The sequence below is a fragment of the Acomys minous genome (assembly GCF_964271855.1).
Source record: "Acomys minous genome assembly, chromosome: 15".
NCBI classification, from domain to species: domain Eukaryota; kingdom Metazoa; phylum Chordata; class Mammalia; order Rodentia; family Muridae; genus Acomys; species Acomys minous.
Window position 1 is genome coordinate 26,912,685 of NC_140497.1, and position 27,319 is coordinate 26,940,003.

General features: G+C 39.9%; 1 protein-coding gene across 2 annotated transcripts in view; it reads right to left on the reverse strand.

The window, feature by feature from the left end:
* DLC1 (DLC1 Rho GTPase activating protein) overlaps nt 1-27,319 on the reverse strand; it is a 370,802-nt gene that overhangs the window by 174,617 nt on the left and 168,866 nt on the right. For both annotated transcript variants that reach the window (XM_084758087.1, XM_084758086.1), the window contains exon 5: nt 23,800-23,833. In XM_084758087.1, the coding sequence (XP_084614213.1) occupies nt 23,800-23,833 (34 nt within the window). The remainder of the gene's footprint in view (nt 1-23,799; nt 23,834-27,319) is intronic.

Here is a 27,319-nt window from a genome sequence, read left to right on the forward strand (position 1 = left end):
CTCAGTTGGCTGAATATTTGGAGGTGAAACCCAGAGGGGTGACCATAGTTATTTATACTATTATCAAGTGGTAAGTTTTATGAGAAGATATTAGTCAATTTTCTAGAGAGTTTTTTTTTTTTTTAACAGTAAAGAGAATCTGTCTCATTTTGAAATGACTGGAGTAGAGATGTTACTGGGAGCAATAGGAGCGAGAGAAAGTTAACTTCATGCAGTGGCCAGTTGTATCCTTACTCATAGTCGGTTGGCCTTATTTGGTAGGAAGCTCTTCTGTAGCTCAGCAGGGAAAGGAAAGAGGAGTGATGACGGATAATGACATTCACTCTTCTAGGCTACGTAACAACCCATGGCTCTCATTATAGCACCCAGTGTCTCCTTTTAGGAGACAAGGAAACAGCAGCTCCAAGAGAAGAAATCTGAGGATGGTGCAACAGAAGTAGCAGACCTGGGATCCATACTTAGTGCGGTTTGCCTCGAGAGCTCAACGGACTCCTAAACAGCTTCTTTGTCCTTCAATTAATGGCGACAATGATCCATTAATAACCCAGACTTCGTTAGTATTAAGCTATGGACCAAAATGTCCTAATCTCAGCCAAATAAAATAACCAGTTAGATCTGGAGCAAGGAAGTAACCTGAACCTGCAGAGGGGCTTTAGTTTATCTCAGCTATGGAAATTGAAGGGCAACTATTCAGGATAACTGGGCCCTGGTCAATGCTCACTATGGAAAACACCAGGTCTCATCTCTAAATGAGCCCGACGCCTTTGTGGCACAGCTCACTAGGAGAACACTCTGACCCCTTGTTGCAAGCTCATCTCGGTAGTATCGGGAAAAGAACCCAATTCCTTCTTAGTCATACATCATGAATTTTAATTCAGACTAATGCTTCTATTAACAGCACACTGTAATCTCTATGCCAGCTCATTTTAATTTAGAGCTGATTTAAATGTCTTACTATCATTATTACTTTTATCCTTGTGGTCCATTAGAAATGCTACATGTAGGAATCAGTTGGTTCTCTCATCTCTGCAACTCAATTCTGAACAGGAATCAAGCTAACGGAAGAGATTTCTTTTGGCTCACACATCAAAGGGTGCCTTCCCTTATGTGGCAAGCATGGCTGTGGGAGGGGCTCGGTCCTTGGCACCCACAAGGAAGAGGAGTGAGAAGGGAACGCCAGTGCATAGTAATGTGTTTCTCTTTCCCCTCTTTTATTATTTGGGAACCCCGCCTGTGGGATGGTGCCACCCACATTTAGGGAAGGTCTTCACCCCTCACTCAACCTGTTTACAAATGCCCCTGCAAACACAAACAAAAGGTGTACCCCTATTAGTGATCTGGATGTTTCTTAACCAAGTTGATATTCCAGATTAACCCAGGGCTGTGCAGACAACTGACATTTAGAAACTAGAGTTTAGAGAGTAACTTCTCAAGCTACATTTGGACAAACTTGAACTAACCCAGTTTTTCAGTTAATAAGAGGTGAGGATAGTTTGTCATAGGCAGTTCTGTCTCAGCTGGGCACCTGGGAAAGAGAGACACAGAGTCTACTGGTCCCTCGAGATCCCACTGGAGTTGTGTGAGAAGTGATTTCACAGTTTTGCAGGTCCTTCTTTGTCTGGTGATATAATCTAATGTCAGCCATAGTCAGAGCCACTCTCTGGCCAGGCAAAGCTGTGAAAACTTTTCCAGACGGATGGTGAGCAGAGACTTATCTGTATTGAAACCTTCAGAGTTTGATTTAAGTGGCTCCCTAATCGTTTCCACTTTAGACAAGTATTTTTCTTTACTAATGTATTACAGATCTTATCTAATTGGAATTTATTCATTTGGTCTTCTGGAAGCAAACAAACTTTACAATTTTATAGTGTTTCTAGGTTGTGTGTGTGTGTGTGTGTGTGTGTGTGTGTGTGTGTGTTTGTGTGTGTGTGTGTATCCTGGATTATCCAAATCTGTATAGCATAAATGCACTTTGATCTTATGATACAACTTAGTTTTGTTGTTGTTCTTAATCAACTGCAACATTTCAGACTGCTCAACATGCTAATAAGTGCTTTCTGAATGATACACATAACGACCGGAAATGGAAAGATTTAAGAGCAGGATAGCACTTATTAAACCCCATTTGTTAGCTCCTATCAGTCATCCCAGCTGGACAACCTGCTTAGTGATTGGCAAAGCCTGATTCGGAATATGTCTAAAGGGCTGGAACTCCACAGAAGGCATTTTCTCCCTCATAGGTATCACAGAAAGACCAGGGCAAGAGAGTTTGTAGGAAGAAGAAAACATTTTTTAGTCTGAGGAATGTCTATGTTGTGTCTATTTACTACAGCAACAAACACCTGGCATGCAGGGTATATGGCAAGGAGGCCTGTTTTCACTAGTAAGAGTGTGATGTGAACTTTTGCTCTGACGAGTGGCAATTTTATACCTGGGTCTGTTTCTGCATTTGCAGCTGTGGGGATTAGATTCTGGTTGAGAATCTCTTTGGTAATGCACTTCATTAAATGTTCTTAGCCCAGGAGAAAGGGGAATGCCTTCAGAATGTTTTTCAGTGTCATGATTTCATTTCAAGTTTTGGTCATGATTTTTAGATATCTAATTTCTACAAACAAACAAAAACCCCAAGCCAAGATACTATAACACAATGTAAAGTAAAACATGTGGCTACTTAGCCTCCCTTTAAATTATGTATATTCCAATTCATGCTAGCTATCTCATTCATCTTGCTATTGAAATTGTGATTAAAATTATCAATATTTTTCTGATTTTGAATTCTAGGACTTCTTCTTCCTGAGAAATAAGTAAAAAAGCAAAGCTTGTGTCTTCCATTTTTCTTTCACATAAAGTATATTCATTGCAATAAATGTTCGTGAACAGTTGTTAGATGCTCTTACTCTTTGGATTGTAATAATAATCAACTCAAAGAAGATGATGAACATCAAAGAATCTCCTTATGGAGATGGCTTCAAATGTGGCAAACTAGCCACTGGGAAAAATGTCTTCATTTTGACCACTGACAGAATTCTGCCTAAATATAGGCAAGGTTGGATGCAGATAGAGTTGACAGATAAACTCTGCCAAGACAGGCTAAGCAAGTCCTCAATAGTTCCTGCCTCAAAAAAAAAAAAAAAAAAAAAAAAAAAAAAGTCTGTCAGATATATTGAGCCAGAAGGCTGAAGATGATAGAGAGTTTTGAGTGACTGTTCAGACATCAAATTGTCTCTGTCATCTTTTTCAATTTGGAAGCTGCTAATCTGTACTTCCTGTTTACTCAGGTAATTAATTTTATCCCTTCTTAAGTCCCTGATGGGGTTGAAGACCAGATAGTTTAGTTTTACAATTAATCTTAGTTGTTTTGGGGTTAAGATGTTTTCAGGTCTAGATAGATGTTTTAAGTTGATAGAGATGAGATATGATAGATAATGATTTTCATTGAGAATTTTAGACTCATTAAGGTAGGAAAGATGTTTTCTTCAAGGCTGCCAAATACAAACAGCCAAAACACTATGAATGTAACATTTATATAATTCCTGATTATGTCTTGGTTATTCTTGTGGTGTGTAGTTTATTTTATATATGTAGAATAATATAAATGTATAAAAAATTAAAAATATTATTATTAAAAAACCCTTTTATTCACCTGCTCCAGTTGTTGTCTCTGATTATTATTGCCTCTGTCTGCTAACCTAGCCCTAGTCCTGGAAGCTCCTAGCCTCCATACAATCTAGAATGTTTACAGCCTCTGAGACTCACTGCTTAATAAGCTCATCCTTTCTTCTTCTTACTGAGCATTGGGCTGGCTGATTCAACTCAGCTGTTCTGGCTCAAATTCTTCTCCCAACTAACTTATTCAATCTGGCTTTTTTCTCAGCCTCTGAATTGCTCTGCTTGGCTTCAAACTAACTCCAGCAATCTGCTCCAATCTGGCTCCTTATTCTCTGGCTTGTTCTGTCTTCACTTGTATCTAGCTTGTTTTCTCACTCAACCTCTCTCTGTAAAACTCTCCCAGTAAAATTGCCTCCTCTCTCCAATTCTCTGTGATGCTCGCTTAAGTGGCTTCCCTTTCCTCTCTGTTTTTGTGAGAGCTGGGCATATCCTATCCTGTCAAATCTTTCTCTGAATCATCATCTTTTCTGGCACTCAATTAGATATCACTTTCAAACATGGATGCTTCCTTCTGCAAACTAACTTTGCCTTCATTTTGGGGATTAAAGCTGTGTACCACCATGCCTGGACCTAAGCTTTTATTTACCTGATACTTGCTCTACACCAGGTTAGCCTTGAACTCAGATCTGCTTCCCTCTGTCTCCTGGATTTAAGGCATGTTTGTATTCCAGCCAGATCACACAGACCTAGAAGGTCTTTGGATGTGATCTCTTGTCAGAGCAGCCATGTTCTGAATTAAAATTCCTCTACATGTCAATAATCATATGATGCATCAATAATAAATTATAGTCCAAATAAAAAATGAAATTGTGTTTTGTGGGTGATTTAAAAAAAAACAAGCAAAATGTTAGCCAGGCATGGCCTTTAATCCCAGCACTCAGTAGGCAGCGGCAGGTGGATCACTGTGAGTTCGAGGCCAGCCAGGTTTACAAAGCGAGTCCAGGAGAGGCAAGCCAAAGATACAAGGAGAGATCCTATCTTGGGGAAAAAAAGCAAAATATAAAAACCAAAGAGTGTTATTATCTCTAATACAGTATGTTTATAAATAAAAAAGAAGCTTAACTGAAAATAGGTGAATTTTATACATAAATATTTGATAGACTATTTGGAAATGATAGAACTGAGAATAGAATCTTAATATTCAAATTGTACTGTAATTTACAATTCTCTAACAGCATCCAGTCATCAGAGCTGCATAACTGAAAGCCAGATAGATGTATATCTTTGCAGGAACACAGATACAAGAAGGTCTTTTCCTCACCAAAGAGGAAGTGGCCTCACATGGGTATGTACATATTCTATAGTAATGTGATAGCTGGAATAAACTGTATTATGATAAGACATTTATTATTATTATTATAATTAATACTTATCAATAATAACATACTAATATTAAGAAAACTTGAATTTTATCTTGACAATTCATTGTATGTTGAATACTGATTAGTATCAATTTATATAGTGTAATAAAATATAAAAATTTCAACTTAATAAAGGTAAATTATTATTATATTGGGGTTTGTTACTTGTGTGGATACATATTACATTTCAAAGCACATTTGAGGAGACATTTGCCATCATTAACAACAAGAGGACTTTCAAATTTATAGTTACTTCTCAACAAAAATAACTCAAAATCTATTCTATTCTAAGTGTTTATAATAATGCAATCTTAAATTTTAAACAAGAAAGTCATATTTTAAATAAAAAAAATGAGGAAAAAGTGAAGCTCTGACTTTTCTGATGGCATACCAAGGGTCAAGGACAGAAAATAAGAGGAGAAAAGGATAAGAAAGGACCCGGAAAGGAGGGAAACATCAGGAGCCATTCAGCTAAGTCAGAATTGCGTTAGAGGGATGGCCTCACATGGCCCCAGTAAGGGCATCCACAGTGCAGGTTGAACATGTGATGGCCAGAAGGGGACTTGCAGATGGTTAAGGGCTGCAGAGGTTTCTCACAAGTATCCTTTCTGGAAAAAAACATTTTGGGAGGGGGTGGAATCCCTTATTAATAGCTGGGGAACGCGCCCCCCCCCCCCCCATACACACAACATGGTACCCATTAAAATTGACGCCCACATGGCTTTCCTGACTCTTGAACTAGGTCTTAGAAAGCCTTTGTCCTGCTTTCCCAGCTCTTAGCTTGGGCTTCTTGATCTGTGAACCTCTTCAGTGTGTGGCCAGTGTGTGGCTGGTCTGGGTCTAGGAGAGGATTCACTTAGGAATGCTTCAGAATGCTCAATACTTTTCATATTTGTTTGATTTTAATGGTAAATAACTTTAACTTGTACTTTCATTATGCTTTTCTCTAATATTATTTTTGTAGTAATTTGTTCTCCTTACTGTTCTGGCTAGTTTTGTGTCAACTCAACACAAGCTATAGTCATCTTGAGAAGAGGGAAGCTCAGATGAGAAAATGCATCCATAAGATCCGGTTGTAGGTAGCCTAGTAGGGCATTTTCTTAATTAGTGATTGATGGGGGAAGGTCCAGACTGTTGTGGGTGGTTCCAGTGCTGGGCTGGGGTCCTGGGTTCTATTTAAAAAAAACAGACTAAGCTATGGGGAGCAAGCCAGTATGCAACAACTCTACATGACCTCTGCATCAGCTCCTGTCTTCAGGTTCCTGCTCTGCTTGAGTTCCTATCCTGACTTCCTTTGATGATGTACTATGATGCACTATGATGCAGAAGTGCAAGGCAAATGAACCCTTTCCTCCCCTGTTTGCTTTTGGTCATGGCGTTTCATCATAGCAATAGTAACCCTAACTAATTATTTTAAAAAATAGTCTGGGTGAAAAACAATTGGTCATTCTGCAGTATATCTTAAGATATACTTCACTCATATATGCTACCATATAGTAAGAGACACCGAGTACATTGAGACAAACTTGATTTTGTGACATTTTGAACAAGCCTTTGTGTTATAATTGAGATGTTGACAATTTCTCAAGGTGGATGTGTTAAGATGTTTGCCAGGGTGGCTCTGCTGGGAGATGGAAGACCCTCTAAGTGCTGGACCCACTGGGAAGTCTTTCAGTCACTATGGTTGCCCTTGAAGGAAATTGTGAGATCCACTCCCCTATTCCTTCTGTGTTTCCCGGGTCACAGTGGGGACATTTGTCCCCACTTCTGTACTCCCTCCACCATGTAACTGTGCCACCACAGACCCCCAAACAGTTACTTCTTATGCACTAAAACAACCAAAATGGCAAGCCAAATTTTGGAGGTCAATTATTTTAATATTTTGTTATAGGAAGTGTGACTAACACAATCTGGATTACACAAATGCTACTGGCTCATTTATTATTATTTACATGGCAGTGCAGAATTGGTAATAACCATTGATATTTTACATAGAAAAAAGAAAAACACCCTCTCAAGGAAATGAAAGTGGTTTTGCTGTTGGAATTTTATGCAGAATGAGTGAGTGAGTGAGTGGTTCACATCTGGCATGAAAACTAGGTTGTCAATGATGCAAGAACGCTGAAAGCTAAAATATTAACAGAAAAACAAAGGCTGGTTCATGGTAGGAAGTGAAATGGCACCCTTGCCATTTAAGTGTGAAGCGCCATTATTTCAAGCAGACCTTGCATATAGCTATGCTGTAGCAAATGGCCAGCATTTCACAAGAGGGTTATTTGCTCTGAAATCAGTTGGAAAATTCAACCCTTAGAAGCAGCTGTTTTCTCTATATATACATACACACATATGTCAAATCCTTTATTAAAAAGTGATGGTGATCATTATCAAATGGTTTCTGGTATGGTAGCATATCATTTAAAATAAACTGTTCCTGCCTTTCAATTTTTCTTTTTACTGTTGAATAGGAGTTAAGAATAAGGATATCTAGATCTTGCAGTTGGGGTAATACCACTGATTATAAGATTTTGTGGTCTTGGTAAAAGTTACAATGACTCTCCAAGGCCCATTGAATCTTGGAATTATCCTCTCTCTGTCTCTCTGTCTCTCTGTCCGTCTGTTTCTCTGTCTCTGTCTCTGTCTCTGTCTCTCTCTCTCTGTCTCTCTGTCTCTCTTTCTCTCTCTCTGTCTGTCTCTCTCTCTCTGTCTCTCTGTCTGTCTCTGTCTCTGTCTCTCTGTCTCTGTCTGTCTGTCTGTCTGTCTCTCTCTCTCTCTCTCTCTCTCTGTCTCTCTCTCTCTGTCTCTCTCTTGCGTGCGCTCTCTCTCTCTCAACACAAGCTCTGTCTGGGCTCCAGCTGGCAAGCTGTACTACTGCATTGTCAAGCCTTGTGTATTCCCACAGCCCCAATGTTGCCAACATTTTCTTTGCCTAGAAATGCCTCAGATCTTCCTTTCCAGTTTCACGGCGCCCATCCCTGTCCCTATTCCAGCCTCTTTGGACAACTCCAGCTCAGGTGACCTCTTCCTCAACTAAAATGTCCAGAATATCTTAAGAATTTTACAACTTAGTGCTCACCACTTATCTGGCCCAGCAGGCTGTCTTCACCCTGAAAGGACGTGCTCTCAAGATCTAGAGAGAGGAAATCCTGAGACAACTCAACAGGCAAAGCAGGAAGGCAGCGCATACCAACACCACTTGCTCCCAGTGGTTTACCGCTTACTGGGGCTTTCAAGTGCAGGAAGAGGAAGTGGGAGCTGAAGAGAGCAGGAGCTGGTGCTTGGCTGCACTTAGATCAGCCTGGAGTAGGGAGCTTCGGGTCCATCAAGGGGAAGCCAACGTGTGCCACCTCCTAAAGGACATGGAGCACTTTGTTTCTAAGGAATGTTTTCTCTATGTCACGGGGCTGTTTCTATGACAACACTGGGAAGATGATGCTCCTTGTGTTGTTTTCCCATCCCTGTCTGAATATCTTTGGTCCTGTTACTTTTTCTTTTATTCTGAGGCATTCAATCCTTTCTCTATCTTGCTAACCTTACCATGGGCCCAACACCCACTTTGTCATCTTAAGAAGCCCAGGTTTCCTATTGTATCGGTGCTTAGTAACACTCTCTGTGACATTTCAAGATGTGAAGAATTTAGCTCTGAAAGAAAAGAGGGTGGGCGTGCATGCAGGGCGGTAGGGGAATTTACATGTGAAACAAGAACCTGGTTTCCATATCTATTGACTTACTGAAGGTTAGTGAGAGAACAGTGGGACAGGCATCTAGCTCTCCTATCCCCACTGTAGTGTATGTGGGATTACTATCAGTACCTTAAAAGGTGGTTGAATTTCACAGTTGGAATATTGAGTATGTTCACTAAAGATAAGTAGCGCAACTATGTGGCACATAGGCCATCCTTGATCATTCTCTCTGGTCAATAAACTTGTACACGTGTATCGTACTTCCTTCACTTTGATTATAGACTCTTAATATATACTGTGCTACATGCCATTATATGTACAATATAGGGTTTAGTAGATGTATTTTTGCTTAAATATAATAACATAGAATCTTTTAGTATCTAAGCAGTATCATGATAATTTCTTAGTTTTTAGAAGAATTTCATTATATAATAATGGGTTTGAAGCAAAAATTAAGATTATGTGTGCATGAAGGAAAATGGATGACATGGCTGTGACAGCAGCCAATGATTTCTACTCCTCAGTGTTGATAAGAACTCTTGATAGAGTGCATTGACATTTGTGACTTTTAGACCCATGAAATCTTGAGTCAGTAGGCATGGGAGGTTCTAGAAATATGTTTTTATTTTGTTCTTTAAAGCAAGCCTTTTCCAAAATTAGGACAAACAATTTAACAAATATTTCATTGAAGAACATTTCTCTTTTTTCTGTATGAAGGACACTATTTTACTTTTACTCAGACAATTATGGAGTGGGGTTTATGAGAAGGGAGATCTTTGGTTAATGAATTGCTTCTATCCAACTGACCAATGGTCCTGTCAGTGGATTATTTTCTTAATTGCTAATCGATGGAGGAAAGTTAGTCCACTGTGAGAGAGAGAGAGAGGGTCTATCCCTGGGTAGGAGGTCTCAGGTTAAATCAGATGGGTAGATGATTAGCCCAGAGGAAGCAAGCCAGTGAGAAGTGTTCCCCCAGGGTTTCTGCCTCAGTTCCTGCCTTAACTTACCAGTTGATAGACTAGAACCTATAATAAACCCTATCTTCTGCAGGATGGTGATAGTCAGTACTTTATCATAGTAATGAAAAAACAAATTAACACAACAATAGAGAAGATAAATAAAGGTAACAAAGACTACAGAGGGATAAATGCTGTATGTTGTATTTATTTATAGTTTTATGGCTCATAAAAGGTACGGATTTGTAACTAGGGAAGATCCTGAGAGGGTTCAAAGACTAGGCAAATATGAAATTTTAGAGGCAGGAAACTGGGAAATTTATGAAACATAAAGGCCAGACACTGAGCTTGAGTGTGTGGGATGTAGAGAGGTGAGCATCCTATATAAGAGACTAAGGGGGTAGCTAAGTGCAGTGTGCAGCATGGATGAGTAGCTCAGGCTAGAGTCTGTGCAAATACATCTTCAATGAGAAAAGATCTTAAAAAGAAAGAATAAAGCCAAACAGGAAAAGACGACCCAAAGACCAATGCCGTGCAACTTACTTAAGATTTAGGAATAACAACCATTTTTTAAAATTATATGGGATGACAGAAAGCACTATGAAACCAATATGTTACCTTATTTTACATGCTCTGTGACATTTAATATTACATGAAATAAGTGAAATCAAACCCTTGAATCAGAAGATTGAACTTGAATAATAACCAATTAAAACAAATGCCAAAGCACTGGATCTAAAGGATTTCTAAAATATTATCCCACAGGGCTTATCAGATATTTGTACTTATTGACATTTATATCCTTTATGTACAACCAGACACTGAAAAAAATATTTCAAAAAGCTAAATTCAGGTGTACCATAAAAAACACTCTGAGGAAGTCTTCTGCATGCCTGCCAACTGAAAACAACAGAACCTGAAACCCCAGGGGTTAAATAGTTTCACTAAGGAAAACAAAAGCCAAGTAAGCTGAAGTCATGGGAAATGGCGAAGAACAGGAGGCTGCAAAGCTACCACAGATGGAGCAAAGAGTTTCCAGATGTGCGACTCCCTCCATGGATCCGTGCCACCAGCTTGGCTTCCTTGGCTTCTATCGGAAAGAATACAAGAAGGGCTTCTTGCTCGCTTCTGCCTATAATCGAACTAAACCTACTTTGCTGAAATTTTATATGTCATTTCCTGCAGGGAACCGGCTGTGATTCTGTGAGCTGAGGTGAGTCTCAGAGAACTGAGCTCTGCTGTTCTAGACCAGAACGCTTTCCAGCAGGATGCATCTGGTTGTCTGTATGGCTCCATTTGCAAGGACACTTTGAATGTCTCCATCCCTCTCTCTTCTAGTCAGGATCACAGAAAGGCCATGTGTGGGTGCAAGTGAGGCTGGGGATGGGTTTATTTTTTGTTGCCAAGGACCTTCTGGAGGAAAAAGCTTCTGATTAGCTACAGAATGGTAAATCCCATCACAGAACTGGGGTCACAAATTCACCCTGAGATGACCCCTTTCCCCTACCTATTTTTTAATTTTTAATGAGATACGGTTTCATTGAACTATGGCTTGCCTAGTATTTACTGTGTAGTCGAGGATGACCTTGAACTTCTGGTTGTTTTGCCACCATCTCCAGAGTGTTGCTGGGCTAACAGACACCTAGCACCACAAGTATCCCCACGTTTGATGCCTCGAGTTTTAGGCATGCTAAGGAAGCACTCGACCAGCAGAGCTACACCCCCAGCCTCAGTGGCTTCTCCTTTTTGAAGGGCCTAAAGTTGGTGTGCCGCAATATTATAAATGAATGGAAGGTTTACTGCAATGCCGAATTGGCTCCTTGATCCATAAAGTCACAAAATAAGGAAAGTCTTACGTCTGTTGGGGAACCCGTGCAACATTCTTTCACAACAAAGAAAAGCTCTCTCTTTTACCGTCTCAACCAGACAGGAGCCTCAGAAGCATGCGAGATAGTAACAAAAGGAAAATTCTGCCAGGTGTGGGGAAATGGCACAATTCATAAAGCTTTTGTTGTGCAAACATGAAGAGCTGAGTCTGGTTGTCCAGCATTCACACAAAAGCTGGCCATGGTGGCACATGCCTGTGATCCCAGTGCTGCGACGGGAGAGAGCATGTGGAGACAGGCTAACCCTAGGTTAGCCAGTTTAGGAAACTGAAGAGGACAATGCACACACACACACACACACACACACCACAGACACCTCCTCCCACAATCACAGTTGGTGGTAGTGGCCCATGCCTGTCCTAGCACATCTTTCTGATTCTTAAAGAGTCTAAGTTTTAGAAAAGCCTAGGCTACATGTTGAAATTCTATCTTAACACACACACACACACACGCACGCACGCATGCACACACACACACACACACACACACACACACACACAGAGACAGAGAGAGACAGAGAGAAACACAGAGTGAGACAGAGAGTGACAGACACATAGAGCGAGACAGAGAAAAACAGAAAGGGAGAGACAGAGGCAGACAGACACAGACAGAGACACAGAGAGAAAACAGAAAGACAGAAAGACAACATTACAGAAATGCTCCCACATGAATATATTCTTTCGTTAATGGATAAATTGCATAGAATATGACTAAACAAATTCACAGTACTTCTCTTAAAGATTTTTTTTAAACTTAGAAATCTGTACTAAGTATTACATTCATATTTTTGGCTTTTAATATTCCTAGATAAACATGTTTAATTATATTTTATTGTTTATATTCCCATTCTTGTGAGCTTACAGTGTTAGCTGTTATTGATTAGTATCTAAATATTTAATTTTAATGAGCAAACATGAATATAGTATACTGAAAATATAAAATTATTGATAGCAGTGGCACTATAATCAAATTACAATGCATATTTAAAAAAGGGTAGTACCCTGGGATAAACTTAAATGATTTATAAAGACAGAAACAAGAAACAATTTACTTGGTGAAGAGGAAAAGAAAACCTACAAATTTACAAACAGGTATAGTGCTACTGACTTGGACAAATGTTACTGAAAGAGATGAAATGAAAAGATATTCTACATGCTAAAATATAATTTTGAAGTAAAAATATGATTTTGTCTCCTAAAAGACAATATTTTTGTGAAAAAATATGATTTTATCAAGCATTCACTATATACTAAGATGTTGCTAGATCCTGTGGGATGGAATAGATAAATAGGAAAATATATAGTGGCTAATTATGGCATATTCTGATACCCAAAGCATGCTAATTAGTATCAGTTACTTATATATTTAGATCCAAAGCACACATATTAGAAACAGGGAATGATGTAAAAACCTCCCGGAGATATAAGCAGCAGAACTCTCAGAGATGGATACACCATAATTATCTAGTCATGGAAATTTGGGGTGGATGTCTAACCACCCAGGTGCAAGGAATTCATTTGTATTAAACCCAACAAAGAAGGCAAGGCATGCAATGATCTAGTCCAGTTCTGCTGGTGTGACAGTGGCTTCCCGAGAACTGGAGCTGAGAGCCAGGGATAAACAGTCTACATTTTAGGTTGTGTGCTATTCCAAGTAGTGTGACACAACCTTGGGGTCTGTTCTCGCCTACCTGGAATGTGAACCGTCCCTGTCCAGTATATCTACATTAAACACACTAGACCCTGTCAGCTACTCAGCAGTGTATGTCTGGAAACAAAAACTAAGTACATAGAGGATTCTATACTATCTACAGCTTCATGCATCCATTGGAGGTCCTGCATTTTATTCTCTACAGATAACAGATGACTGCACATCCACACAATGGGATATTATTCAGCTCCTAGAAATTATCAGCCATGTTAAGATCTAGAGAGATGTAAATGTATATTACTTAGTGCATCCTTTGTTTTGCCTTTACCAGAGGAATATCACACTTTAAACTGTCCTTCCTACTCAATATTGCTGTGAACTTAAAACTGCTGTGAAAAAGAAACACTCCTTTATTACCTAAGTTCCTTTCCGGTGCCCAGTATTGTGCTTAGTGATGTTTCAAATGATAATTTGGAGGCTGCTGCACCAAGAGTGAGGCAAACAAAACATTCAAACAAGGTCACAACCCACGCAGGCTGAGGGAAGGAAACAACGGAGATGAGATAGGGAAGGTCTGCATGCTATAGCTGTGCTATTCCAAAACTGTGAAATTAATTTGAGCAGGGGTTATTACAGGAGATGCCACAGTGAGAATGCGACACCAGCAAGTCTTTGGAGGCACTGGGGAAGAGAATTTCTAGGAAGGAAACAGGAGTAGCAGAGGTCAAGGGAGCTGAAGAGAATTCAGGAAAAAATGTGAGGGTGTTACCGTGGCAACAGCGGAAGGTGCATGTTAGGCAAGGCTGGAAAATAAGGTCAGAAAGGAAGGGTAAGGCCAGATTGTGGCAAAATGGATTCACCAGCTGAGGAGTCTTGGCATTTAAGCACTTGATGCGGCCACATTGTGACTCTGGGTCCCTTGGAGATCTCACCGAGCCTTGGTGCCTCCTTCCTTCTGATGTAGGACACCCAGGCAGCTCTCACAGGGAAGCTAGGTGGTTAAGTGTTGGCCTGCTGAGCATCTATCAAAATGCAGGCATGCTGTTATTTAACCCACTCTGTCTTTTATAGACTCACACCAACACAAATACCTCCTAGGATTCTGGTCCCAGAAGCTCAGGAAAAAAAATGTCTCCTTTTAGGAAATCACAGGGCGGTGGGAAAATACTTGAAGATACCCAAGCAAAGCAGAGACTTAACGTATAGGAAGACTAAGGAAGGCATGAGCTGTGCTGTTATCCCTAGCTTAATCATTTCCTTAAATCCATAGGAAAGAATGGAGTTAACCTTGACATTAAGGGGGGGACATTCCAACATGAGCTTTTGGGAATCACTGGGATGTGTTTTCTCCAGAAGCCAGCCCATGGTTAGGAAATTCTGAAAGCAAACACAGTACCTTACTGTGGCAGCCGAATGAGGACTCTTTAGCCGTCCTTTTGTTTAAGCAGCATTTGTGAAACTCCTTATCTTTTCTACCTGGCTACATTAATCAGGACAAAACAATTTTCCTTACGCAAGATCCATTCTTCCTTTGATTGTCTACACAGCCTTCACTCAATAGCAAGGTGGACATCGGCTTTTGATTGGGCATCAGTTAATTTGTTTTGTTTTAAATGATAACTCACAATTTTCCTCTTAGATAGACCATCTGCCAAACCCCTGTCTTAACTCAACACAAATGGTCATTGGCCCAATGGAAGAGATGCTGATTTCAAATTCTTGCTAACAGAAAGTAAATCAAGGGTTTTGAGGCCAATAGACATTACTAAGAGAGGAATGGGTAGGTTGTTTCCTCTCCAAGGTCATTCTTGTTTATGTGTATTTTCCAAATTAAATGCACCTTCCAGGGAAATCACAGTCTCTGTATAATTGCCTTGTACACATTTCACTATATATTCAGATCATTAATAAAAATAACTGAATCACTGCCCATGTGCGAGAAATTCTACAAAGGACAGTCAAAGACATCAAAGGAAAGATAGGTGTGCCTTTTCCATCCAACTCTACAAAAGTTCTTTATTGTTTTCTAAATAAAATGGAAACAAAGCTGCCTTTTGCATTTGCCATTATTCAGGAAGACATTCAGGAATGACATTAATTTCTCTCTAGCTGAAATGTTAATGACAATTGTCCTGGTTAGTTTTATGTCAACTTGACACAAACTAGAGTTATTTGTGACGAGTAAACCCAATAGAGAAGATGATTTCATCAGACTGTCTTGTAGGCAGGACTGTAGGGCATTTTATTGATTTATGATTAATGTGTGAGGGTCTGGGCCATTACGGCTGATATTATTAATGGGCTGGTGGTCCTGGGTATATAAGAAAATAAACTGAGTGAGCTAGGAGGAGCAAGCCAGTAAGCATTACTCTTTCATGGCCTCTGCATTAGCTCTTGCTGTCAGGTTCCCTCCTTGAGCCCTGCCTTGGCTTCCCTCAGTGGACTGTGGCTTGGAATATGTTAGCCAAACAAACCCTTTTCTTCTTCCCAAGTTGCTTTTGGTCACCTTTTAAAAAAATCACAGCCATAGAAAGCAAAGTAAGACAGCAATTAAAACACAAGTACAAACTCTTCCATTGTCCATGTTGGTAGCTCAAAGTCACCTCTTCGTATCACCAATAGCTAGATTTTGCCAGAAGAGGAGCAGAATACCCACAAGATTCTAACAGAGAAGAAGTGTTAACTTTATCAAATACTGTTAAAAGTCCTGATCATCAATATACTGGCAATGAACCAACTTCCCACATGAGTCTCTTGGTATGCCAACTAGGCAGATTGTCCCAAAGAATATTTTTAATGCACTTGCTTTGTTCAGTGTGCCATAATGTATGTCAAAGATGAAATGGGAGACACATCAGAGAAGCTTTGCATCATAGTGATGATAATCTATAAAGCCAATTTTGGTGAAGGAAGGATTGATTTTGATTCCATTTGCTTTGGTTCTTTGGTTGATTTTAGAGGCTTCATTCCAAGGTTACTTGCATCTATTGGCTTGGACCAGAGGTGAGATGGTCAAAGTGCATGACAGAGACTGCTCAGGTAATAGCATCCAGGAAGAAGAGGAAACAAGAAGTGGCCAGGGTAAGATATACCCTTCAATGGCATACCTCCAGCGAGCAACTTTTCCCAACCAAGACCTGAAGTACCATAGTTCTACCACCTTCCAGGAGTCTCCTAAAATTTCAAATCCGTCAATGGATTAAACCATTGGTTAGTCCAGAGCCTTCATGATCTGATCGTCTTTAAAAACCCATCACAGATACACAGAGTCTTTAAAAACCCATCACAGATACACACAGAGTTTTATAGGTATCTCTCAGTCCAACAACGCTTGCAGTTATGGTAGAAGAAGCCTTATAGGTTAATAAACAAAAACACATCATAAGAAACATTAAATACTGAAAGAAGAGTATAGCCAAGAAGGGCCTTCAGCTGTAACGACCTAGGGAGACTATTCCTATGCAGGATATAGCAGATGAAATTGATGGGGCTCAATAGAAAATACTCATCAGTATTGATTGAAATATAATGGAGAAAAATGGATGTAATAAATTTGTTTTACTTCATTAGCAACTCACCAAAAATAGAAAACTAAGAAACATTTAAAAACTATACATATTTTAAAATACCCTATAATGAAGAATTTAAGAGCAGAACACACACACATGCACACACACACACACATGCACACACACACACATACACACACACACACACACAATTTTCTAAAAAAGGAATTCCTGATATCTGGAAGCTAATATATTTCTTCTCAATAGCCCACTCAAACACAGCCAAGTTTTCATGGGCAAGTTTACATTAGGTCTCAGAGAAACTGTGGGGCTATGTGTGGGCATACCCTGAATTCTTTCCTCACAAAAAAGCAGGCAAGCATAGAGACCATAAAACTTATAAAAAAAAAACCTGCAGCAAGTGAGTATTTATATGCTATTTGTATAAAAATAGTTTTAGTCATTTTTTTCTGAGAGTGAAAGTGGATAGAAAATTTGGAATGTTGGCCAGAGCCCAGCCCAGCCAGATAGAGACAATTTTTAGAGTCTGTGGAGCTCGAGAAAGCAGCTGGGGGTCTTTGCAGTCACAGAACAATTTCACTTAGAACTAGAAGATTCTACAGTTGGCTTTGACAGCATCGCAGAGAGTTAAACAATTGCAGATTCTAAATGTATTTTCAATTTATTTATTTATTTCCCAAGCATTAAACACTTACAGTAATATCAGGCGCTGGGATACAGAGCTGAATGAAACAAAATTATGTCTTTCAGAAAGATGCTTGTAGTTTATTTAGTGCAGGGGACAAAAATTAAACTAGTGCTATTGATATTAAGATGGAAACAGGAAACAATGAAGTTCTGCAAAGGATTCTGAAATTGGGCAGCCTTATGATTTTTCCCCAATCAAAGTTCTTTGGATATCTCAATATCCAGTGGAGATTCTCACACTGATAACTGAATGAGTCTCTGATCATCTGACTGGGAAAAGGGGCAAGTATCTTTTTATTCTAGGTGGGTGTTTTTGTTTTTGTTGCTTTTTGCCTCTTAAAAATATCTTCATTTGCATTTCTGTTTTTATTGATCAAAGGCTGCCAAGGAAATTAATACCAAATGGCACTCAGTCTGGGTTTTGTTCCTTACCGTGTTTACAAGGAGCATGGACTGGAAGGATGGAAACCCGGGGCTTTTTTCTTTGCATCCGGTTGTCACAAAGTGGTGTTTGTTTGTTAGTTTTCTGCTTTGCTCACCACAACACAGAGTTTGCAGAGACTGTGACTCCCTCTCTGCTTTTTGAAAGATAGCTTTCACAAGAGTTCCAGACTGAATTATTCATTATCTTGATTCTTGGCAGTTTTCTAGACCACCAAATAACCTCAAGGCAGGAGAACAAACATTCCAAGAAAAACAACCAAGCACCACAGCCGAAGTTAGATTTGAAGCCATCTTTCTCAATGGTACCCTCCACTCGTTCATGTGGGGCAGATCTCCAACTACCACCCTTCATTAATTGCTTGACCAAGAGATTTGGCAGTTGTGGGAAAAGGTAGAAATAAAAGAGAGATCAGGAAGAAAGCTAAACAAAGATGTTAGAGGTCACCGGTATTGAATTTGAAGCATTTTTGTGATTACAGCTGTTTGATTAGACATGTTTTCGCAACACCTACAAGGAAGCAGATTTTTCTAGTTTCATGGGACACAATGATAGCATTGTTGACTAAAACAGGCTCCTGACCTGGAGAAGAGACCACTCAGGTAGATAAGAAAACTGCAGCCAAAAGCACACGACTGTTCCTAGGGGAAGAGGACATTGGCTCACTGTGTCTGGGTGAGGACTCATTAAGGAGGTGATGGTACTGTTGGACCTAATAAAATGCAGGAGACAGGGCGAAAGTGCAGTTCTGGTTAATAACAATGGACACAGACTACTGTGTAAGCAGACAAAAGAGGTTTTGGGATTTAATTTTGGCATGAGAGATTCCATCACACACTGTAGTACTCTTCAGATGTATTGGGAGAGTTCATTTTAATGACTGAATTACATCAAATTTCTAAGCTACGTGCTTCTATAATAAGAAACGTTCTAACTCACTTGTGTAAATGTTTCTCCTCCACTGGGTTTAATGTCAATGTTTTTACTTAGAATGAGGAAAAACAATATTTATCTTTCTTCCACAAATTAGCCATCTTTGTATTTGTATCTCAGTTCTTACTACCTTTCCCTATTTTTGTTTTTAAATAAGAAAAGTCCATACCTGAAATCAAAGCAGAAGTAGAGAGATAAAAAATTAGAAGGCATTCTCTGGTTGGATGTGGTGGCTAATTGTGTGTGTGTGTGTGTGTGTGTGTGTGTGTGTGTGTGTGTGTGTGTGAGAGATCAATGAAGTTGCTAGTGGGAAACAAGTAACATACTAGGTTAAATTGCATAGGGTTTAACTCTAGGACATCATAAAAGCCATAGAGTGGGTCTGGAGATACGGTCAGTGGCTACAAACTTGTGCTGTTCTTGCAGAGGACTCAAGTTTGTTGGGGTTTGCAGGGCAGCTCAAAATTATCTGTAACTCTAGCTCCAGTGGATACAAATCCTGGCCTCTGAGGACATCTGCACTTATGTGCCCATGCCCCCAGTACACATACACACGTAGACTATAATTTTACAAATCTTAAAAAAAAAAAAACTCAGGAAACCAGTTCTGGACAGTGTTGAAGAATTTTAGTGAAAAATGGAGCCTCCAGTGAGAGGGATGACAGAGGTGTGGGCTGAGGAGAAGTGGAGGCTGACAGGGGACCTCAGGCAATCAAAGGGCAGGCAGGAGCAGCTGGACACTCTGAGCCTGGCTAGGTTGCTGGGTAGACAGCATCCAATTACATGACTGGACTGGGGATACGGAGTGATTATGGAAACAAGAGCAAAGGGAAAACACATCCTCCTCAAGGACTAATCTTTTGTAGATATTGGAGATTAGTCGCAAGAGAGAATTTCAGTCTCAAGGAGAAGCTCAAATGTGACCAACTGGGCCTGTACAGTGATGACATGTGCATGAACCAGCTCAGGTTTGTGAAGAAAATGATCTCCCTGGGGCAAGTCCAGCTGTGTAGATAGCTGTTCCTTGGTGTCCCCAGGCAGCGCACACAGACAGCAGTGACACAGCTGGCCTTTAGAGGCCCAGTACACAGTAGTTGTACGCACACTAATTGTCAGATAAGTGGGCTATGCTTTTAGGACTCACTGTGTACTAGGGGCCCCAGCTTACAACAAGAACATGGCTGATTCTGTTTACACTGTTAAATGAGGAATGAGCCTTTCTGAAGGCTACACAGATATGGAGCAGATGGACTTGAGAAGAGTCCATGGCTCAAGGCTCAGTCCATTTTTCTTTTGTTTCCTTTTCTTTTTTTTAAAGATAGGTCTTAACTATATATGCCAGGTTGGACTTGAACTTGTGATCCTCTTAGTGTTGCTAAGGTTGTAACATACCATTGTGCCTGGCCCATTGGGCTCATTCTCTAGGCCCATTCACATTTGGTGAATAATAAAGATAATGAAAATATCGTAGATTGAGGACAAGAATATTTGCTGATACTTGTGTAGTTTGAAACTAATTCTTTACTAATTGGTTGTTCCTAAGAATATATATTTCAGTCCTAAGATTACATTCTGTCAAGGGTCACTAAACACAGTTTTCGTATGATCCTTTTCCGAGGAAATTTTTGAACCAGGTGCCAAAGAGATGCTCTGTTGAGAAGCGCAGGGGACTAATTTGCAGAAGTTATTCTCCAGTGAGAATTTGAGTTCCTGCAAGCAGAGTCTGAGCTTTTATTCTTCAGAATAATCTGAAAGGATGCCTAGAAGACATATCTGTTTAATAAGTTCTTATGGGGTGGGTGCAGAGGATGCTTCTTTGAAAGTGTTCATGAGGAAGAAGAGCAGGAGTTAGGCAAGTGATGGGAACAGGATGGCTAAGTCCACATGGGACAATGCAAGGCTAGGCAAGAATGATGAGTGGAAGGTACTACAGATGATTTTGTTTGGAGCCTCCTAAGTTGCAGGGAAGTTGGTTTCAGTTGGCTTGGATGAGAGGTCACACAAGTTAAAAATAGACCTTCTCAGTAAGGAACAATAGACTGCCTTCATTTAGCAGGACAAAAAGAAAAGAAAAGAAAAAAGGCAGCCCTTAGGGTAGATAGGAAGTTTTAATCCTGTTAAAGAGCTCAATTACCCAGGAAGACTGAGCAACGCTTCTGCCGTCAGTCCTGTTTCTTTCCAGTGAGAACTGAAAACTACAGGGTTGTAGAGCTGGGAGTAAATAAAGTCACATTCATATACGAGACACTCATGATGTCTTCCATAGAATATGGCAAGCTTAGAAAAGGAAGATTTAGATACTTACCCTCTTTCATAACTTTTGAAATAAAAGTTGTCCTCAATATTCTCTTTTGAACTGTATGATCTATGACCATTATTCACAGATTGTTCAAATATAAAGAATTACCTTGACAGGTGAACTCACTAACTTTAAAAGGCTTAATCTCTTTCTTACATTTCTATTTAAAAAAAAATTATTTCCTCATAAGCACAACACTTTGCCCAGAGATTTATAAAGTAAAATTCATTTAGGAATATATCACAAACATACAAATGTTTTACTGTAGATAAGAAGACAGGTTCTATTGGAATGAAATCAACACAAACCATCATCAACTGTGTGATATGGGAGATCCATGTGCACGGGGCTGGGCAAGGTAATATATTTTAGCTGGTTCAAGTCTTCAGCAAGAGCTTACAAAAACACATGAAGTGAGTCTATTAACCTCTTTCCTCTGTCTGTTTTTAATTTACTATGTATGTATGTATGTATGTATGTATGTATGTATGTATGTATGTATGTATGCACATATGTACGTATGTATGCATGCATTGGTGTATGTGTGTGTTCTTTCATGTGTGGATGTTAGAACATACTTTTTCTCCTTCCCCTATATGGGTCCAGGGGTTAACCTCGGGTTGGCAAACTTGGTGGCAATACCTTTACTGGCTGAGACAATTTGCAGAAACACTTGCTTTCTTTTACTGGGATTAGCTCTCTCTCTCTGCTATCTTCAGGCTGGTCTGAAGTTTGCTATATAATCTAGAATTTCTTGAACTCACAACCATCCTCCTGCATCAGCTTTTCAGTGCTAATTTCAGGACTGTATCATGACAACTATCCTGTACTTTTTTTTTTTTTTGAGATAAGGTTCTGCTATGTCTCCCAAGACAGCACTAAACTAATGAACCTCTAGCCTATGCATTTCTACTTTTGGCATGCACCGCCATGCAGCCTGTTAACTTTGCCTCCTTAATATTTAAGCACAAATATTAAGATGCTTGGCAGCCAATTCCATGTTCCTTTCTATTGTGGAGGAGGAGAAGGCACAAGATAACAGGAAGTAGTTGACGCGTTCTGCTTATGCTGTGCTTAATTCTGAGTTATAGCAGTATTTCTGAAATATCACAGGAAAGATACAACAGAGGACTCCTCCAGCCCAAGTGGAACCATCTAAGTGGAAGAGAGAGGAGTCAGAACTTTGCTACTCTGTCTTCTCAGAAAGGGCATCCCTTTCCCTCTGGCCACCAGCCAACAGTCTACACCTGAGTGGCTTCCTTGGGAGAATGAAAGAATTTGCTGTTCTTCTGGAGTAATGACAGGATTGCTTTGTTATCCGCTATATAATCACCACCGATCTAGGGAATCACAGAAAATGTCACAAGCCCAGACAAAGTGGGGATCTAAGTTGCTTTGTTTTGGGGATGTACATGTACACACTTAACCATTTCATTCTTGTTTAACTAGACAGCTGAGCAAAGTCTGTGTGAGGACAGCTTACTTTAAACTCACCTGGCTGGAATAAGTCTAGTTGGTCTGGATGCTCAGAGCCCATTCACCACACAGTTTTATTTTCCCTCCATTAGAAACCTGAACCTACTTTCACCATTTCCTCCTGTTCTGAAGGGCTCTTTATATTAGAGTGAAGCTGGCCAGGCACCAGCTAACCACCATAGAGGAGCACAGCTCATAGAGCTAAAGAGCTAAGACTTTCATGCGAAAATTACCTAGCATCAAAACAAGCTCCCCATAGGAAAAGATGAACATCCACATCCACACGTGAAGAAGATGGCAAGATGGCCCCATGGTGGAAAGAGAAAACGGACCCCCATAAATCATCCTCTGATTTCCACACACCCATGCCACGGCATGCACACTTCCTTCCACCAGATAAGAACATGGTAAGTACAAGTAAACAAAAACTTGTATTCCACAGGCTGGAAACACATTAGAGTGCTTGAAGTCAAGATACTTTCTTTTGGTTTGCTCTTAAAACCTCATGTCTTTGAGCTAGATGGTGCCACGTCTGTAAACTAAGCAACATGCTTCAAGTTGGAGGTGCACATTCAAATTGGCTTTGCTCTTCTTTTTGGTCTTTATTTTCTTTAGACCACAGAAGACAATATTGAGAAAGACCAATAGATTTTCAAGCACACAATTTCACCAATTCCAGACCAATGCTTCCAATTTTCAGGACTCTCATCAATCCTTTCCCATTTTCCCACAATACTGCGGAGTAGTAACAAGCATCGCATGCAGAGGGTGCTAAACAACGCCATCTTTTCTCCTCCAGTTACGTTGCTTCCTAACTACTTTCTGTCATGCGGCGTCCATCTTAACCATCAAGAGCATCTATTTCTGACTACTGAACAAGCTACTACTTGAGATTAAAGAGATACATTTCGATAAATACTAACAATCAGAGACCACTCCTCAACACATTGGTCGACATCAATTTTTTTCCTCTGAGAGGGACAAATACTGAAACTGCAGTTATTGTATGGCTATAAGAAACCTTTTAAACACAGTACAAGATGCCTAAAAGCGATATATTTCTTACATTTCAAAAACGGCTGATTTATTTGCTAAGAATTCAACAACAACATTTCCCTTGGAAATTGATGAGGTTAATGCATTTTAGATATTTAGTGAGATTTCTATTTGAAGGTGGAATTTCATTCTAATATAGGTAGGAGGGAAAAAACATCCCAAATGCCAACTCACCAGCCATTTCCTTTTCTCCAACACATGGAACAGCCTGAGAAAAGAAAAGAGATGCACAAAATTATGACCTTATTAGAAAAATATATCATAAATGTAGTAAAAACTAGATCCAGACATTAGAAAAAAGCCTAGCACCGTGGAGCAGCTGTGAAGCCACTAACTAGACCTGGCTGTGAGAGCCACACTCTCCATTCTGTAATGATTTTCTGTTTTGATTAGAATCAGTCTATATTGTCTTTAAGTGACATTGACAGCGTATTAGACTAACATACATTCTGACTTGGGATGAATTTCCTTATTCTATTTTTGGGAGGCTTAAAAGGCAAATTATTTGGTCAGTGTCTGCACATTTCAAGTCTTTGGCTTTCCTCTACTGTCAGTAAGAACTGAATGTAGTGCCGTCCGCAAGGCATCCTAGGTGCCCTGAAAAAGAAACAGCTTTGTTTACTTACTTACTTACTTACTATTACTATGGGAAGGGATTCTATGGGTTAATTTACTGATATGAAAGGTTTAAAAAATTACCATTCCATTCCATTATTATTATTTTAAGCATAAGGCTAGGAATGAGTGAAATGAAAGGTTTCAAAAGCTTACAGAACAAAACTGTCAAAACCGTTCTTTGTGGATACCTAAAATGAATTGAGGATCTTGAATTTCTAGTTCTCAATTCAATTATTCTTATGCAAAACAGCACAGAGGCAGTGTGTGTGTGTGTGTGTGTGTGTGTGTGTGTGTGTGTGTGTGTATGTGTGTGTGTATGCGTGTGTTGCATGTAGATGAGTGTGTGGGTGCATCTCTATGTGTGCATTTCAAGTATACACAACCCACCCATTGAGATTTCTATGTGACAATCACTGAATACAGACTATCAAGGGCTTCCTCTGAGTTCAGGAAATACTACCTACAGAGCTGAGGTCAGAAAGCCATTCTCACACGGGTGATGTGTTGTGAGTGCTTGTGTGAATGAGACAGAGACAGAGACAGAGACAGAGAAGACAGGGAGACAGAGACAGAGAGATAGAGATAGACAGACAGACAGGGAGGAACACAGAGAGACAGAGGGAGGCTTCTTTGGTGAATGATGAGAGATGCACTAATCTCTGAGTATAAGAACACATAATTTGATGGCAGTTTGATGCGTTTTCCACTTAGAAAAATAATAGTAGTAGATTCTTTATGACCTCCTTAGCAAGGGGCTTTGGGCAGGTTCTTAGTGCTAACTACAAATGCCCTCCTGTGGAGTAGGCCTTACATTCAACAACTGTCCGTCACCTCCATAACATTCATATCGCTCCTGCACCAATGAAGAACTCTTGCCAGGCTGTTATGATCCAAGGTTTTAGGACTCACAGCTGGCTGGGTTGTTGACCTCTCTCACCCAGCATAGCACACTCTGGTACCATTGAAACCAATCAGTAGGGAGGAGGCTTCCAGATCACTACCAGCTTGAGTTTTCTAATGTTTTATGACCAAACTGCATGGTGTCTTCAGCAGAAGGGTCTTGACATCCGGCTCTGTTGAGTGGCTAAAGAGTACTGGCAATGGAAGTCTTTTGATTGCAGACAGGGTTGTGGATGTAGGTGACAGGCAATTAAAGAAAATTTATGGAGGAAACTCCCCGGTACAAGAATCAACTCACACTTACTTAGTGTTTAGTAAGTGTAGTGTAAGCTCAGTTTTCTTAATGAATATATTTTATTACAACTTATTAACTGAGCATACATCACTTATAACCTGACTAACCCAAACAATATGAAAAGAGGATTAATGAACACAATAACGCAATCAGCAGGATTTCTTCTGCTGGAACCTGGAGTAACTGGAATCTCAGCAGGAGCCGGGACCCCGAACCCTTCCCTTGAGCGGTTCTCTCTAGGAGTGTCTCAAAGTGGTGCGATGAACAGTCAAAACTATCCAGAGTCTCCAAAAAGCCCTGCTTCCAGTTCTGGGCTCATTTATATATCTCTTCCCAGAGTCTGTTCATGGGATTTTTTTTCAGCTGGCAACAATCAAGCTCCCGCATGAAGTAGATGGTCTTCTAATGGATTAACCTCACCTGTTCTCTCACAAGACCATTCACCATCCCGCATCTGGGAAACAGGTTTATCTCTCCCTTCAGTGTAGGGTATACTTTTAAACCTTCACATGCACAAATCCGCTCAATCCTCAGAACTACCTTATGATGTCCTACAGACTACTATAGCCTGTGTGGTTCCCTGGTCAATTACAGAACTAGGACTACCCTTTGGCATGTTGGCCTCCATGTCTACTTGTTGATGGAGAAAACAAGTCTGTGAAGTTCCATGACAATATATTGATTGACATTGCAAAAATATATATGCATATATTTGTTTGGGACAGTTAGAAAGTAGGCAATTGTCTTCTTAGTGCTAAGACACTTAAGATAAACTAAAACTATTCCTCCAAGCTATAATATGACTAGGAACAGACAGGCTTTTCCTATATTTGATAATAAAAATGTATTCGTAGTATGTATAATATTTAATAAAATTATAATCATTGAGTTGAGTTATAAGAAAAGGTATTTTCACCTTTCACATGCCCCATGCTCATATTTCATGTGGCTAACACTGATTGTTTTGGAACCATACCATGTTCCACATGCTGCTTTAATTTACCAAATCTCATTTCTATTAAGTAACTGCAACAGTCATATTAAAAAGTAGAAAAAATAGAGTCAAGGTTTAATGTGCCTAGACGGTGATAATGCCTCTTCCCAAGTAATACCACATCGCAACTGGACAGCTCGCTACTGGCTTCTTTTTTTTGAGGGCAAATTGTTTCTCTACAAAATCTTCCTGTGTGAATTGACTAAATTTGTGAAAGTAGCCAGGGATGCAAGGCATTGAAGCAATTAGAAAACGCTGACTTGTAGTATTCAGTTAATTAAAGCTTTCTGTTCATTCTTAATTACATGTCTTATGGTATCTTGGGTACAAAAATCTAACACTTTTTTTTTACTGTAGAAGTCACAATCTAGTTGACAAAGATACACAAAAAGGAACAAAATAGTTCCTTGTAATGGATGTTGAGTGACAGAGCTTAGGTAGCAGGTGATTAAAATTACCCAGGTACAACCAAGGACAATGCAGGGACGGGATCTAGGCCTCCCACACAGATGTAGTCAATGGGCAGCTTGGGCTTCATGTGGGTCCTCTGGTAAGGGGAGCAGGGGCTGTGTCTGACACGGACTCTGCCGCTTACTTTTCGATCACTGATCACTTCTCCCTGACTGGGCTGCCTTACCTGCCACCTGGGAAGAGGATGCACTCAGTCCTGATGAGGCCTGCTGAACTGTGCTTGGTTGTGGGGAGGGAGCACTCCCTTTACTGAAATAAGGGATAGAGAGAAGAGAGAGGCATGGTGGGCCCAGGAATAGAGGAGGAAGAGGCTATGATCAGGATGCAAAGTGAATAAATAAATAAGTTAATTAATTAAAGAAAATAAAATTACCTAGGTGTGGGGCCGAAGAGGTGACTCCTCAGTGGTTAAGACC